The 17,621-nt window shown below is 38.0% G+C and overlaps 1 protein-coding gene across 1 annotated transcript; it reads left to right on the top strand.

Moving 5' to 3' along the window:
* The first annotated feature begins 6,109 nt into the window (after nucleotides 1-6,109).
* On the top strand, nucleotides 6,110-11,454 carry LOC114172653 (uncharacterized). The gene has a single exon (XM_028056984.2). It carries the CDS (start codon nucleotides 9,591-9,593, stop codon nucleotides 10,575-10,577), a length of 987 nt encoding a protein of 328 aa, XP_027912785.1. The 5' UTR covers nucleotides 6,110-9,590; the 3' UTR covers nucleotides 10,578-11,454.
* The last annotated feature ends 6,167 nt before the right edge of the window (nucleotides 11,455-17,621 follow it).

The raw sequence follows: 17,621 nt of genomic DNA on the forward strand, positions 1-17,621 counted from the left end.
GTGGTTCAATCTAAGTTGGAATGCTAATAAGAAAGAAATTTGAGAAATTGTTTAAAACAAGAAAATGGAAATAGATAAGAAGATGAAGTGGAAATTGATAGAAGTCACACTTCCAAGGATGGAAGATAAGCCTATGAGTTTAAACACACAAAGGGAGCAAGGACCTTTGATAAAACTCAAGGGTTCCTGAATCACTCAAGAACATAGGAGAATCACTCTCACTAAGATAGAAGAGATAAAACTCATATAATTTCTGAATAAAACTCAACTCGATTTCATTGGTAAGAATGGTTTAGCTTATATACGAGCTTTAACCATCAGAATTACAAAAGACACATAATTTTCAGTTACAACGCCCTTAAAGCTATTGATGAACCACTCAAGTTAATAATGATCGACTATTGAATTGCTGATTGTAACTGAATTCAAGGCAGCCAAAAGTCATCCACAAACATTCAACAAAGGTCCTCCAAAGGTTGGTTCTTAAGTTGGAAAATGGGCCCTTATTTAACTTGAAAATAAAGAAAAACTAAAGCCCTTGAATAGGTTATCCCAAAACACAATTTGGTCTGCCAATTATACAAAGCATTGGGGCCTTATTTAAATTAAAGAAACTGCATCAACGTCGCGCGTTAGTTATCCTCCATTCGGGCCATATGTAATTCACATCATGCCCTCCTTCTTTGAGAAGATTAGCCCCGAATCTAAAGCCTTTATTTCTCTACTAGTTTTAGTAAAAGTTTTGTATGTCCTTGTAAAGAAGTTTATTGTGCACAACTTGAAACTATTTCTCGTCCTCCAGGATCAAATGCAACTTGAATAGATTTAGTTTTGTTCCTTTCCAACGATTGCAATCCGTGGACAACCTCTCTTGCCAACACTACCCCCACCTTGATATGTAACAATAAATAACTCCATGCGTTGTGTTTGACGAATTTCCTTCTCATCAGCGAACCAAATGCATAATAAAGCACTATGAACAAGCTTCCTTTTCAAACATGGAAGTAAGTGTGTTTCATTCACATGCTTATCCTTTTGCTCCATTAAAATGACATCACAAACTGTTGACGAAAAAATATTGACAAATAAATTTTCCATCATCTTTCTCTCTACTTCCTTTTCTTTTTCTTCATTTTCCCTTCCTTCTGAAGTTTCTATTTCTTCTTTTTCTATTTTCTCCTTCAGCCTATGTTGATCCTTACTGACTTGTCTTGGTGTCATAAATTTCAACTTCATTTTATGTCCCTCATGCCTCAAATAAAGGAAACGTTCATGAAGATTGAGTGCATTAAAATGAAGTCATGCCAATCCCAAAAGAAGATGACAAGAGTCCATGGGAGCATCTTTCACACATTGTCCTGTACTGAATTTGATCCATGCTTGATTCGGATGAAAGCTTGTTGGTAACTTGAGTTTCTCCACCAATCTTTGGCTTACAATATTGTTGTCGCTTTCGTAATCGAATGGAACTAACCATGGGTGACCTTCGAGTAAACACATTTTATAATAAACTTCCATTGCTATTCCAAATCTAGCGAGCCAGGCTCTGAATACCAGATGATGTGAATCCAGACGGGTGGATTCGTTTCGTGGTTCGATCTAGGTTGGAATGCTAATAAGAAAGAAATTTGAGAAATTGTTTAAAACAAGAAAACGGAAATAGATAAGAAGATGAAGTGGAAATTGATAGAAGTCACACTTCCAAGGATGGAAGATAAGGCTATGAGTTTAAACACACAAAGGGAGCAAGGACCTTTGATAAAACTCAAGGGTTCCTGAATCACTCAAGAACATAGGAGAATCACTCTCACTAAGATAGAAGAGATAAAACTCATATAATTTCTGAATAAAACTCAACTCGATTTCATTGGTAAGAATGGTTTAGCTTATATAGGAGCTTTAACCATCAGAATTACAAAAGACACATAATTTTCAGTTACAACGCCCTTAAAGCTATTGATGAACCACTCAAGTTAATAATGATCGACTATTGAATTGCTGATTGTAACTGAATTCAAGGCAGCCAAAAGTCATCCACAAACATTCAACAAAGGTCCTCCAAAGGTTGGTTCTTAAGTTGGAAAATGGGCCCTTATTTAACTTGAAAATAAAGAAAAACTAAAGCCCTTGAATAGGTTATCCCAAAACACAATTTGGTCTGCCAATTATACAAAGCATTGGGGCCTTATTTAAATTAAAGAAACTGCATCAACGTCGCGCGTTAGTTATCCTCCATTCGGGCCATATGTAATTCACATCATGCCCTCCTTCTTTGAGAAGATTAGCCCCGAATCTAAAGCCTTTATTTCTCTACTAGTTTTAGTAAAAGTTTTGTATGTCCTTGTAAAGAACTTTATTTGTGCACAACTTGAAACTATTTCTCGTCCTCCAGGATCAAATGCAACTTGAATAGATTTAGTTTTGTTCCTTTCCAACGATTGCAATCCGTGGACAACCTCTCTTGCCAACACTACCCCCACCTTGATATGTAACAATAAATAACTCCATGCGTTGTGTTTGACGAATTTCCTTCTCATCAGCGAACCAAATGCATAATAAAGCACTATGAACAAGCTTCCTTTTCAAACATGGAAGTAAGTGTGTTTCATTCACATGCTTATCCTTTTGCTCCTTTAAAATGACATCACAAACTGTTGACGAAAAAATATTGACAAATAAATTTTCCATCATCTTTCTCTCTACTTCCTTTTCTTTTTCTTCATTTTCCCTTCCTTCTGAAGTTTCTATTTCTTCTTTTTCTATTTTCTCCTTCAGCCTATGTTGATCCTTACTGACTTGTCTTGGTGTCATAAATTTCAACTTCATTTTATGTCCCTCATGCCTCAAATAAAGGGAACGTTCATGAAGATTGAGTGCATTAAAATGAAGTCATGCCCATCCCAAAAGAAGATGACAAGAGTCCATGGGAGCATCTTTCTCACATTGTCCTGTACTGAATTTGATCCATGCTTGATTCGGATGAAAGCTTGTTGGTAACTTGAGTTTCTCCACCAATCTTTGGCTTACAATATTGTTGTCGCTTTCGTAATCGAATGGAACAAAACATGGGTGGCCTTCGAGTAAACACCTTGTATAATAAACTTCCATTGCTATTCCAAATCTAGTGAGCCAGGCTCTGAATACCAGATGATGTGAATCCAGACGGGTGGATTCGTTTCGTGGTTCGATCTAGGTTGGAATGCTAATAAGAAAGAAATTTGAGAAATTGTTTAAAACAAGAAAACGTAAATAGATAAGAAGATGAAGTGGAAATTGATAGAAGTCACACTTCCATGGATGGACGATAAGCCTATGAGTTTAAACACACAAAGGAAGCAAGGACCTTTGATAAAACTCAAGGGTTCCTGAATCACTCAAGAACATAGGAGAATCACTTTCACTAGGATAGAAGAGATAAAACTCTTATATTTTCTGAATAAAACTCAACTCGATTTCATTGATAAGAATTGTTTTGCTTATATAGGAGCTTTAACCATCAGAATTAGAAAAGACACATAATTTTCAGTTACAACCCCCTTAAAGCTATTAATGAACCACTAAAGTTAATAATGATCCACAATTGAATTGCTGATTGTAACCGAATTCTAGGTAACCAAAAGTCATCCACAAGCATTCAACAAAGGTCCTCCAAAGGTTGGTTCTTAAGTTTGAAAATGGGCCCTTATTTAACTTGAAAACAAAGAAAAACTAAAGCCCTTGAATTGGTTAACCCAAAACACAATTTGGTCAGCCAATTACACAAAGCATTGAGGCCTAATTTAAATTATAGAAACTGCATCAACGTCACGCGTTAGTTATCCTCCATTTGGGGCATATGCAATTCACATCATGCCCTCCTTCTTTGGGAAGATTCGCCCCGAATCTGAAGCCTTTATTTATCTACTAGTTTTATTACAAGTTTAGTATGTCGTTGTAAAGAACTTTATTTGTGCACAACTTGAAACTATTTATCGTCCTCAAAAGGCTAAAATGCAACTTGAATAGATTTAGTTTTGTTCCTTTCCAATGGTTGCAATCCGTGGAGCACCTCTCTTGCCAACACTACCCCCACCTTGATATGTAACAATAAATAACTCCATGCGTTGTGTTTGACGAATTTGCTTCTCATCAGCGAACCAAATGCATAATAAAGCACTGTGAACAAGCTTCCTCTTCAAGCATGGAAGTTGGTGTGTTTCATTCACATGCTTATCCTTTTGCTCCTTTAAAATGACATCACAAACTGTTGAAGAAAAAACATTGACAAATAAATTTTCCATTATCTTTCTCTCTACTTCCTTTTCTTTTTCTTCATTTTCCTTTCCTTCTGAAGTTTCTATTTCTTCTTTTTCTATTCTCTCTTTTTCTATTTTATCCTTCAGCCTATGTTGATCCTTACTGACTTGTCTTGGTGTTATAAATTTGAACTTCATTTTATGTCCCTCATGCATCAAATAAAGGGAACGTTCATCAAGATTGAGTGCTTTAAAATGAAGCCATACCCATCCAAAAGAAGATGACAAGAGCTTTAACCATCAGAATTACATAAGAATGGTTTTGCTTACATAAGAGCTTTAACCATCAAAATTACAAAAGACACATAATTTTCAGTTACAACCCCCTTAAAGCTAATAATGAACCACTCAAGTTAATAATGATCCACAATTGAATTGCTGATTGTAACTGAATTCAAGGTAACCAAAAGTCATCCACAAGCATTCAACAAAGGTCCTCCAAAGGTTGGTTCTTAGGTTGGAAAATGGGCCCTTATTTAACTTGAAAATAAAGAAATACTAAATCCCTTCAATTGGTTAACCCAAAATACAATTTGGTCAGCCAATTATACAAAGCATTGGGGCCTAATTTAAATTAAAGAAATTGCATCAACGTCACGCATTAGTTATCCTCCATTTGGGGCATATGCAATTCACATCATGCCCTCCTTCTTTGAGAAGATTCGCCCCAAATCTAAAGCCTTTATTTATCTACTAGTTTTATTACAAGTTTAGTATGTCCTTGTAAAGAACTTTATTTGTGCACAACTTGAAACTATTTCTCGTCCTCCAGGATCAAATGCAACTTTAATAGATTTAGTTTTTTTCCTTTCCAATGGTTGCAATCCGTGGAGCACCTCTCTTGCCAACACTACCCCCACCTTGATATGTAACAATAAATAACTCCATGCGTTGTGTTTGACGAATTTGCTTTTCATCAGCGAACCAAATGCATAATAAAGCAAAATGAACAAGCTTCCTCTTCAAGCATGGAAGTTGGTGTGTTTCATTCACATGCTTATCCTTTTGCTCGTTTAAAATGACATCTCAAACTGTTGAAGAAAAAACATTGACAAATAAATTTTCCATCATCTTTCTCTCTACTTCCTTTTCTTCTTCTTCATTTTCCCTTCCTTCTGAAGTTTCTATTTCTTCTTTTTCTATTCTCTCTTTTTCTATTTTCTCCTTCAGCCTATGTTGATCCCTACTGACTTGTCTTGGTGTCATAAATTTCAACTTCATTTTATGTCCCTCATCCCTCAAATAAAGGGAACGTTCATCAAGATTGAGTGCTTTAAAAGGAAGCCATGCCCATTCCAAAAAAAGATGACAAGAGTCCATGGGAGCATCTTTCACACATTGTCCTGTACTGAATTTGATGAATATCACCCTAAGAGGCTTTTCATAGCATTGGCCAATGCTTAGGCCATTCCTTTTAATTTCCTTTAATTAAATAAAAGTTGTCTAATTGGGTTGGTTTACTAATTGCATCCAAACTATTCAAATTGAAGCATTTGATGAAGTGTGGAATGGAATGTGTTAGACCAGCTACATAACAGCATTTTAATTGGGCCGCCAATTACTTCATACATCATGCACCAATGCTTCCCGCACCACCCGTCCTGCTGCAACTTGTTTTGATATCATCACCTTCGTTGGGCCCGAGCCCAATTCTTCAAACCTCACGCGTGGTTTGCTTTTTATCTGCACCTCCACCACGCTGACAACACCCTCACACTTGACAACATCACCTCTTTCATGGGCCGTCTCTTTGCATCATTCTGCAGCCCAAACTTGAAGACCGTTCCACGCCACATCTTCCCGAGTGTACCCCAAAGGCAGAAAGAGTTTCTCTCCAAGCATGCCAACCCTCAGTTTTCTCTACTAGGGTTAACGGCACACGAGCCTCACGCCTTCGCACCAGTTCAAACTAGGGTTCATTGCCTCCTTCACGCTCCTACCATTGGAGTCGCGTTCACTTGCTAAATTTTACCAAACGAGGAACACGACCCCTAGCCGTTAGGGTTAACGACCTTCCATTCACCCATTTTTTCTGTTAGGGCTCTTGTACACGGCAGTGCCGTTAGTTCCTTCTTTTCTTCCACTTTCTTTCACGGTTGCCTTACCTATATAAAGGCAAGCCATGCTTTGTATCGGCAGCTTCGATGAATGAGAGTGAGATTTTAATCCCCTTTCGTCTTAGCTCACCTTCACCGAGAGTAAACCCTAGAGTGATCTTGCCGGTGAGATTCTGAACACCATAATCGCCTCCGCTGCCTGTTTGGTGGATTTCCACCGAACAAATCCATGGTTCATGGCCTTGCATCGTGATTCCGACAAGACTTGTGGCTTCGCGGGTCCATCATGTGGTAATCAGAGCTCCGGTTTCGAGCTTGGAGCATGGAGGTCTTCAAAGATGAGTATCTCTGTTCATTTTCTTCTTCAGATGTTGCTTTTGTCTTGTCCTTAATTTTGATTGAGTTTTTGCGTCTCTGTTGAATCTGTGCCGTGGTGAATTTTGTGCTGAAATTGATTCATTAAAATTTGTTCATATTTGCCTTGAATCAATACCGGATTGGAATGTATAGGTTCTATATTCTGCCGTTAATTGCATGTCCTAGGTTCACTATTATTTTTTTTACTTAGCTTTAATGTTTTAAAATCCTCTGTTTTGTCTTCAGGAATGTTTAGTTGCTTTATTTGTCACTGAATTCCATAGCAGTAGTCCTTATGTGTTTCTTTCTTCTAATAGCCGAACTGTCATGTGTTGATGATTAGTTTCTGCGTTTTGTTGAGTTCTGATTTGTTCTTAGATCATGAACAAATAATCTGCAATTCTTGTTTCTATGTGTTTTCCGCTGCCAATTTATTATTTCATTCGCTGTTTTGCTTCCAAAATTGCTCTCTATGCTTTTGAATTTCTATGTCTGTTCTGCACTGTGTATCTAGTGGCCAAGGATTACTGTGACCAAAGCATTTCATGCGTATTCCATCACAGTCTAATATGATTTGTATCAGAATTTATGTGTGGAAATGCAAGCTTAGTCATGTGAATGCATAGGCTATGTTAGCATCTTGTCTTGAGCAGCTTGTCTTCATTGCTGGAGTCATGTTCGTGCTTGATAAATGTTTTTGATGCTATTGCTGGCCTAGTATATTTGTTTAAGTTTGAGTGCTGTATCAGTCTGCCATTCAGATTTCAGATTTGCTTTAATCAACTCATACACATTTTGAAAATATTGCTTGGTTGTTGGAGTTGTTTGAATCTGAATTCCAAACTGCAGTTGTGTCTATTTGCTTTGAATACCAGTCCTTGTGTTCATTTTTTTTTTCCAGTACTGGTTTAGTATCCATTGTTCTTCCTTTCCTCCATTTGTCTACTTGGCCATGTGTGTTTAGCCCTTGCGTAAAAAAAAAAAATACTGCTCTGGTTTAATAGTTGCATCTGACTTCTTCATGATCTGTTGAGTTGAATCAATTGTTCTAGTGATGTTTTTTTTATTTGTTCACTGAACTGAGGCATGATGAGTCAGTTTTCTATTTCTTCTTGTGGCTTGATAACATTGTGACGTGAACATTGGTTTCACTGTTAAACATTGGATTTGCCTATATCAGTTTCAGTGCCCTGCATCCTTTCACTGATTCTTGTTGCATTAATTTTCTTCATGTCTTAGATTCAGCTTTGCCATGTAATTTGTTGAGCTATAGCTGTTGTTTTCTCAGATTGTGATCATTGAAATTGCTACTTGTTGCTCTGTCATAAATTTAGTTCTACTATATCAATTTTTGTATTGTAGTTTCTGTGTGGTAAGCTTCTGTTATAAGATTTTCACTGCACTGGCCAAGCATACTCTGGTTGCCTTTTGTTGTGTCTTATTTCTTTGTTTCCTTTTTGTTTCTTTCCAATTGTTTTTGAGTTGAATCATTTCAATCTGTCATATGCCATTGACCATTTGAATGGAATTGGATAATTGCTTTGAAGTGAACTGTGGTTTAAAACATTAGTTGCATATGTGATCTATGTGAGTTGAAAAGAAAATCTGTAAAAAAAAAAAAAAAAACAAAGAAAGAAAATATGATGAGAAAATCTGAAAGACAGATATTGTTTGAGTTATTTGGGTGAAAAGAAAGTGAGGCAAAATAGTTCACAACTTTACTCTTGAATATCCATTTCAAATACAATTTGCTTATGTTGTTGATTCAACTAGTTTTGTGTCTTTTTGATTTTAGTTTTGTTAATCTTTTTCTAGACACATTCCTTAGGTTCTACTTTGTGTGCTATCCTTTGTTGCTTTGCCTTTTTTCTTGCTTGTCCTTCTTGCTTATTCAATTGAGTTTGTCCATTTAATTCTATCACTTGATGTTGTCCAATTCTTCCAATTGAGCTTTTCTTGATTTTCTGCTTTGTTATTCTTATGTGGAAGACCGTGAGTGATCTTGGTTCCTTTGGCTTGAAACTCACTAATTTGGCAACTTTGTAGGTGATTTCCTTATCTTGAAGGTAGAGCTGCAGTGAAGGAGGAATTGTGAGGAAAGACTTTGAGATAGCATTCCGAGAGAATTTTGTGGAGTGAGCTGGGATATCAAAGGAGACCAAATACTTGAGGGCAGGCTGGACCGAGAGCAAACTGGTCCAATTCCAGTTGCAGATTTGTTTTTCCCATTTCTATTTGTTTTGATATCATGGAACTTTGTGGTGTAATTTTCTTGTTTTAGTTTCTGTTCATTTGCTTTGGAATGGGAAAATGCATTATTGCAATTCCATTCCTTAGTTGTTTGTAATAGCTTTTTAAACGTGTAGTGTGAGGTTATCAAGGGGTTCCAAGTGCCACTTGATTCTTCACTTAGGAAAACTTCTCGTCTAGTTTATGTTTTCTTGTTTTTTAAGTTTTCTTGTTCTTTATGCTTTCCATGTCCAGGTTATGTGAGTGTTATGCATGCTGAAATTTATGTTTTACGTCTCTGTGATATCTAGGTTCAAATCTTTCAACACTTAGTTGACCTTTCTTTGGTCATAGGATTTCACACACTTTGAAAGTAGTTTCTCACAATTAAGATCTGTTTTGCTAGAAAATTTTATTGAGAATTTTTGTGAAAGAAATTTAGAGATTTCTGGCTAGGAAAGGTTTGGTTTCTAAGCTTGTCCATGAGACTCACCTCCCTTTCCTGGGAACATTTCTAGAAATCTTTTCCTTTATATTCTCTTTAAAAATTTCTAAAATTTCTTTGTGAAAAATTGTTTGATAAGTGTTTTTGGCAAAAATAAGTTTTCATTCGAACCATGAATTGCATTTAGGTAGTCATTGTGAGGATAAAATGCATCATACACATGAGAGTACATTCCCTTTCTTTGGTGAGGACATCAATGCATTATCATACATATCTTGGGAAAGGGAAATAGATGATTTGGTGCATTCATTCCATCCTAGACATAGTAAATACTATTTTCTTACTTTGTGCATTTCTAGTTTTGTAGGACATGCAAAAGAGTGGTGGGATTATAGGCAGTCTAGAGTGGAAAGAGGAAGAAAATCTCCCATTCAAAATTGGAGTGAGTTGAGAGCATGTATGAGAAGAACATTCATACCACCTTTCTTTGATTTTGATCGTGAGATAGAGAAAAAGAAAATTGAGATAGCAAGAAGGAAGGAGGAAAAACTCACAATACTCTTAAGAGAGATGAGGGAGTTGGAAGAAAAAGAAAGAATAAGAATTCAAAGAAGAGAGCAACAAGAAAGAGAGAAATTTGAGCAAGAATTGAGAGAAGAAGAGGAACAACTAAGAAAAGAGAAGGAGGAAAAAGACTTAGAGGAAAGGGAGCAAATAACACAAGAGAGTAATCTTGAAATACAATCACAAGTGGTAGAGTTAAAGATCATTTCAAATGCAAAAAGGGACCTTATTGTTAAGGATTTGGTGTTAAATCTTTCACTAATTCCTTCCCTTAGGTTCCAATTTTCAAACGAAGCTCTTCCATCTTTGAACTCTATTCACTTTGACATTAAATCTTTTGTTTTGTTTCTTTCTCAACCATTTTGTTTTCAATCTCATTCCCTTATTTCACCCTCCTCAACATCTTATGTACCAACACACTTTGACTCCAAAATTCATTTCAAAAATCATCTTAGTCAAAGTGTAAAACATATTTTTGAAGTGGGCTTAATACCATCTTTTTCAATCTTTAAGAGCCCATTTTCACATATTTCCCAATCACTTATACTGCATGGTCATTATGATTTTAATATAATTTTATTTGATGGCTATTGCAGATATATTTTTGATCCTGGAGGAATTCATCTTTAATTGCTGTGGGCCTTAAAGAAACCTCTTGATCTAAGGACAGATCCTTTTCAAGAGGGAGGGGATGATGAATATCACCCTAAGAGGCTTTTCATAGCATTGGCCAATGCTTAGGCCATTCCTTTTAATTTCCTTTAATTAAATAAAAGTTGTCTAACTGGGTTGGTTTACTAATTGCAGCCAAACTATTCAAATTGAAGCATTTGATGAAGTGTGGAATGGAATGTGTTAGACCAGCTACATAACAGCATTTTAATTGGGCCGCCAATTACTTCATACATCATGCACCAATGCTTCCCGCACCACCCGTCCTGCTGCAACTTGTTTTGATATCATCACCTTCGTTGGGCCCGAGCCCAATTCTTCAAACCTCACGCGTGGTTTGCTTTTTATCTGCACCTCCACCATGCTGACAACACCCTCACACTTGACAACATCACCTCTTTCATGGGCCGTCTCTTTGCATCATTCTGCAGCCCAAACTTGAAGACCATTCCACGCCACATCTTCCCGAGTGTACCCCAAAGGCAGAAAGAGTTTCTCTTCAAGCATGCCAACCCTCAGTTTTCTCTACTAGGGTTAACGGCACACGAGCCTCACGCCTTCGCACCAGTTCAAACTAGGGTTCATTGCCTCCTTCACGCTCCTGCCATTGGAGTCGCGTTCACTTGCTAAATTTTACCAAACGAGGAACACGACCCCTAGCCGTTAGGGTTAACGACCTTCCATTCACCCATTTTTTCTGTTAGGGCTCTTGTACACGACAGTGCCGTTAGTTCCTTCTTTTCTTCCACTTTCTTTCACGGTTGCCTTACCTATATAAAGGCAAGCCATGCTTTGTATCAGCAGCTTCGATGAATGAGAGTGAGATTTTAATCCCCTTTCGTCTTAGCTCACCTTCACCGAGAGTAAACCCTAGAGTGATCTTGCCGGTGAGATTCCGAACACCATAATCGCCTCCGCTGCCTGTTTGGTGGATTTCCACCGAACAAATCCATGGTTCATGGCCTTGCATCGTGATTCCGACAAGACTTGTGGCTTCACGCGTCCATCAGAATTTGATCCATGCTTGATTCGGATGAAAGCTTGTTGGTAACTTGAGTTTCTCCACCAATCTTTGGCTTACAACATTGTTGTCGCTTTCGTAATCGAATGGAACTAAACATGGGTGGCCTTCGAGTAAACAAATAAACTTCCATTGCTATTCCAAATCTAGTGAGGCAGGCTCTGAATACCAGATGATGTGAATCCAGACGGGTGGATTCGTTTTGTGGTTCGATCAAGGTTGGAATGCTAATAAGCAAGAAATTTGAGAAATTGTTTAAAACAAGAAAATGGAAATAGATAAGAAGATGAAGTGGAAATTGATAGAAGTCACACTTCCAAGGATGGAAGATAAGCCTATGAGTTTAAACACACAAAGGAAGCAAGGACCTTTGATAAAAGTCAAAGGTTCCTGAATCACTCAAGAACATAGGAGAATCACTCTCACTAAGATAGAAGAGATAAAACTCTTATATTTTCTGAATAAAACTCAACTCGATTTCATTGGTAAGAATGGTTTTGCTTATATAAGAGCTTTAACCATCAGAATTACAAAAGACACATAATTTTCAGTTACAACCCCCGTAAAGCTAATAATGAACCAATCAAGTTAATAATGATCCACAATTGAATTGCTGATTGTAACTGAATTCAAGGTAACCAAAAGTCATCCACAAGCATTCAACAAAGGTCCTCCAAAGTTTGGTTCTTAGGTTGGAAAATGGGCCCTTATTTAACTTGAAAATAAAGAAAAACTAAAGCCCTTGAATTGGTTAACCCAAAACACAATTTGGTCAGCCAATTATACAAAGCATTGGGGCCTTATTTAAATTAAAGAAATTGCATCAACGTCGCGTGTTAGTTATCCTCCATTTGGGCCATACGCAATTCACATCATGCCCTCCTTCTTTGAGAGGATTCGCCCCGAATCTAAACCGTTTATTACTCTACTAGTTTTAGTAAAAGTTAGTATGTCCTTGTAAAGAACTTTATTTGTGCACAACTTGAAACTATTTCTCGTCCTCCAAGATCAAATGCAACTTGAATAGATTTAGTTTTGTTCCTTTCCAACGGTTGCAATCCGTGGAGCACCTCTCTTGCCAACACTACCCCCACTCTTATATGTAACAATAAATAACTCCATGCGTTGTGTTTGACGAATTTGCTTCTCATCAGCGAACCAAATGCATAAGAAAGCACTATGAACAAGCTTCCTTTTCAAACATGGAAGTTGGTGTTTTTCATTCACATGCTTATCCTTTTGCTCCTTTAAAATGACATCACAAACTGTTAAAGAAAAGACAATTAGAACTAAATTTTCCATCATCTTTCTCTCTACTTCCTTTTCATTTTCTTCATTTTCCCTTCCTTCTGAAATTTCTATTTCTTCTTTTTCTATTCTCTCTTTTTCTATTTTCTCCTTCAGCCTATGTTGATCCTTACTGACTTGTCTTGGTGTCATAAATTTCTACTTCATTTTATATCCCTCATGCCTCAAATAAAGGGAACGTTCATCAAGATTGAGTGCTTTAAAAGGAAGCCATGCCCATCTCAAAAGAAGATGACAAGAGTCCATGGGAGCATCTTTCACACATTGTCCTGTACTGAATTTGATCCATGCTTGATTCGGATGAAAGCTTGTTGGTAACTTAAGTTTCTCCACCAATCTTTGGCTTACAACATTGTTGTCGCTTTCGTAATCGAATGGAACTAAACATGGGTGGCCTTCGATTAAACAGCTTGTATAATAAACTTGCATTGCTATTCCAAATCTAGTGAGCCAGGCTCTGAATACCAGATGATGTGCATCCAGACGGGTGGATTCGTTTCATGGTTCGATCTAGGTTGGAATGCTAATAAGCAAGAAATTTGAGAAATTGTTTAAAACAAGTTTACAGAAATAGATAAGAAGATGAAGTGGAAATTGATAGAAGTCACACCTCCAAGAATGGAAGATAAGCCTATGAGTTTAAACACCCAAAGGAAGCAAGGACCTTTGATAAAACTCAAGGGTTCCTGAATCACTCAAGAACATAGGAGAATCACTCTCACTAGGATAGAAGATATAAAACTCTTATATTTTCTGAATAAAACTCAACTCGATTTCATTGATAAGAATGGTTTAGCTTATATAGGAGCTTTAACCATCAGAATTACAAAAGACACATAATTTTTAATTACAACCCCCATAAAGCTATTAATGAACCACTCAAGTTAATAATGATCCACTATTGAAATGCTGATTGTAACTCAATTCAAGGAAACCAAAAGTCATCCACAAGCATTCAACAAAGGTCCTCCAAAGGTTGGTTCTAAAGTTGGAAAATGGGCCCTTATTTAACTTGAAAATAAAGAAAAACTAAAGCCCTTGAATTGGTTAACCCAAAACACAATTTGGTCAGCCAACTATACAAAGCATTGGGGCCTTATTTAAATTAAAGAAATTGCATCAACATCGCGCGTTAGTTATCATCCATTTGGGCCATATGCAATTCACATCATGCCCTCCTTCTTTGAGAAGATTCGCCCCGAATCTAAAGCCTTTATTTCTCTATTAGTTTTAGTAAAAGTTTAGTATGTCCTTGTAAAGAACTTTATTTATGCACAACTTGAAACTATTTCTCGTCCTCCAGGATTAAATGCAACTTGAATAGATTTAGTTTTTTTCCTTTCCAACGGTTGCAATCCGTGGAGCACCTCTCTTGCCAACACTACCCCCACACTGATATGTAACAATAAATAACTCCATGCGTTGTGTTTGACGAATTTGCTTCTCATCAGCGAACCAAATGCATAACAAAGCACTATGAACAAGCTTCCTTTTCAAACATGGAAGTTGGTGTGTTTCATTCACATGCTTATCCTTTTGCTCCTTTAAAATGACATCACAAACTGTTGAAGAAAAAACATTGACAAATAAATTTTCCACCATCTTTCTCTCTGATTCATTTTCTTTTTCTTCAGTTTCCCTTCTTTCTGAAGTTTCTATTTCTTCTTTTTCTATTCTCTCTTTTTCTACTTTCTCCTTCAGCCTATGTTGATCCCTACTGACTTGTCTTGGTGTCATAAATTTCAACTTCATTTTATGTCCCTCATGCCTCAAATAAAGGGAACGTTCATCAAGATTGAGTGATTTAAAATGAAGCCATGCCCATCCCAAAAGAAGATGATAAGAGTCCATGGGAGCATCCTTCACACATTGTCCTGTACTGAATTTGATCCATGCTTGATTCGGATGAAAGCTTGTTGGTAACTTGAGTTTCTCCACCAATCTTTGGCTTACAACATTGTTGTCGCTTTCGTAATCGAATGGAACTAAACATGGGTGGCCTTCGAGTAAACACCTTGTATAATAAACTTCCATTGCTATTCCAAATCTAGTGAGCTAGGCTCTGAATACCAGATGATGTGAATCTAGACGGGTGGATTCGTTTCGTGGTTCGATCTAGGTTGGAATGCTAATAAGCAAAAAATTTGAGAAATTGTTTAAAACAAGAAAGCGGAAATAGATAAGAAGATGAAGTGGAAATTGATAGAAGTTACACTTCCAAGGATGGAAGATAAACCTATGAGTTTAAACACACAAAGGAAGCAAGGACCTTCGATAAAACTCAAGGGTTCCTGAATCACTCAAGAACATAGGAGAATCAGTCTTGTTCTTACGGGACCAAAGGTTGTAATTCACAAATCACTTGAGAACTTCGGACGGCTGATCTCGGTTGTTCTTCTGTTGCTTCAAAGGTATTCCAGGGACCTACAAAAGACACTCTGTTGGCCGGAAGGGTTACTGATGAAGGATTGACCCCAACCAAGGATGAAGGCACATGCTTAAGAAGACTAAGCATGTTTAGAAAGGAAGTTCACTAATCCTTCATCCCTTTCATTTGTGTTTGTTTTTTTTGATTCCCTAAGTTGACTTAGTTGAATCAACTTTAGTTGACTTATTGACCTTTGACTAGGTTTGACTTGTTGACTATAGTTGACTTGACTTAAGCCAACATGCTAATCTATGTTTATTTGCTTTGTAGGTTAATTAGGAGTAAGAAAGCAATGCTAGGTGGCGCATGGTGATTGGGGAGCATAAATGATGTGGATGAGAGAGTAAAGCAAAGGCATAAAGCATAAAGTAAAAGGCATAAAACAAGTGTACCTATGTACCTTTGGTCTCCTTTGTTTTTAGCACACTTTGGCCACTTTTTGGAGACATATGAGACACATTCTTTGTCTCCTTTTGTGCTAGAACGAAATTAGCCTTACACACACCATAGTTGGCTCTTTTGTCTCTCTTTTGGCTCTAGGGTTAGGTTTTTGTAGAGACATCCTTAGGTATCTTTTATTTGCTTAGAAGCCCCTAAACTCTTCTATATAAGGGGTGCTCCTAGACATGTAAAAGGGTTGAACATTTTGAAGTAAAACCACTCTTGTGTCTCAACCATTTGTGAGAGTTTCCTCCCTTGAGAGTGAAACTTTTAAGCCTTATCTTGCATAGCAAGTGGCGGCACACATCCACTCATCTTCAAGGTTGCCATGGCTTCTAGCCTAGCCTTGTAGTGGCGTGCTTCTCACATTTTTACCATTTCTTTCCTTTCCATTTTATGTTTTCTTCTTCCTTTAATTGTTCTTGGTTTTCTATGGTTTATGTGCTTTCCATTTCCTTTTTGTTGTGAATCAATCCATTATCTTCTTCTCTTGAGTTTTGTGAAAGGAACCTTCACATCTAGATAGCTTGCTATCTTAATGTCCAGTGGGGATTTCACTTAGCTTTCTTAATCAACTCACACCATATTCAATAATCTTAAAAAGGAACAAGATAATCCTTCATCAGTTACGTCACAGATCTGGGCTATCTTGTGGAAGGATACTTGTAATGTGGGATAGACGGCCTGTAACGCGGGGTAGGCGGCCACCAGGGTGGTCGTTGAGGACCGCGTAGTTTGTGAGGTTGCCTTCTATGAGTATGCGGTCCCCGGTCCTTCAGAGGGTCGTGCTCTTCTGGAAGGGCGTTTGGTGTGACGTTTGCGGCTGGTGGGACCTGGGTTGAATAAGCGGCTACGAGACTTTGCTGGGGGCCGTATACCAAGGGTTGGGATCTTCCATAGTGGAAGGTGATGTGGGCGGCCATCAGCCTTGTTGGGTGCTTCATGAGCCAGGGGGCTCTGTTAAGGTAAGCGGTTGGCGGGTGAGTCTGGTGCCGCGTACCTAGGTTGGGACATCAGCCTCCCAGTCTTGAGGAGATAGCGAAGTAAAGACTTATCGGGGTTGTCGCATTTTGCAATTTTCATTTGTGGGTTAAGGTTACGTACCCTATGGGCATACCAGCCTCCCAGTCTTGAGGAAACGAAGTGAGGTAAAGACTTACTAGATGACGGTGGGGGGGTGCTTTTTGTGGATATGTATGTGCTGGTTTGGGTGAATTTCAGGGTTAAGTATGAGTTTGTAGGTGGTTGTCAGAAGGTGCTACAGGGGTGTCAGGGTGCATTGAATTGATGTGTCGTTTGGGTTGCACTGTTCTGCGTCAGGGTGCATTTTTCGAAGGGGTTTGGACCTTGGGCTTGCACTGTTTCGCGTGGGATGTGAAAGGGTGTGTGGTTGGTATTTAAGGCTCGTGGGTGGTGGTTGGTGGGTGGTGGTTGGTTCATACTTGAGTTGTGCGCCTTGAATTCGCTAAGAGAGATAGCAGCTGGGGATTAAGGATACTTGTGTGCAGTGGTCATGTTGTTTCTTGTGAAGGTATGTCGTCCTCTTCTCATGGTTCTAATTTCGGGGAGTCTGACGCAAGTTATGGAGAATTAAGGTTAGAGTTTCTGAGTAGTTCGTCTGAGTCGTTGCGAGTGGAGGTGGAGCGGGAAGTGCGTGAGGATCCGCCTAGTGAGCATGTCGAGTCCCTATGGCCGAAGCGGGACGGGTATGGTTGGGTGGCTGAAGGTGTGAGGAATTGTTACTTAAAGTATAGGTGGTCTCAGCTGCTTAAATCCTAGTTGAATAGCATATATCTTTTTGAGA

Source organism: Vigna unguiculata, chromosome 10 (genome assembly GCF_037176805.1).
Source record: "Vigna unguiculata cultivar grain cowpea cultivar isolate G323 ecotype 2 chromosome 10, ASM3717680v1, whole genome shotgun sequence".
In the NCBI taxonomy this organism is placed as follows: domain Eukaryota; kingdom Viridiplantae; phylum Streptophyta; class Magnoliopsida; order Fabales; family Fabaceae; genus Vigna; species Vigna unguiculata.

Excerpts from the sequence above, each read along its gene's own strand:
- LOC114172653 (XM_028056984.2), top strand. The coding sequence starts at position 9,591 with ATGCATCATACACATGAGAGTACATTCCCTTTCTTTGGTGAGGACATC.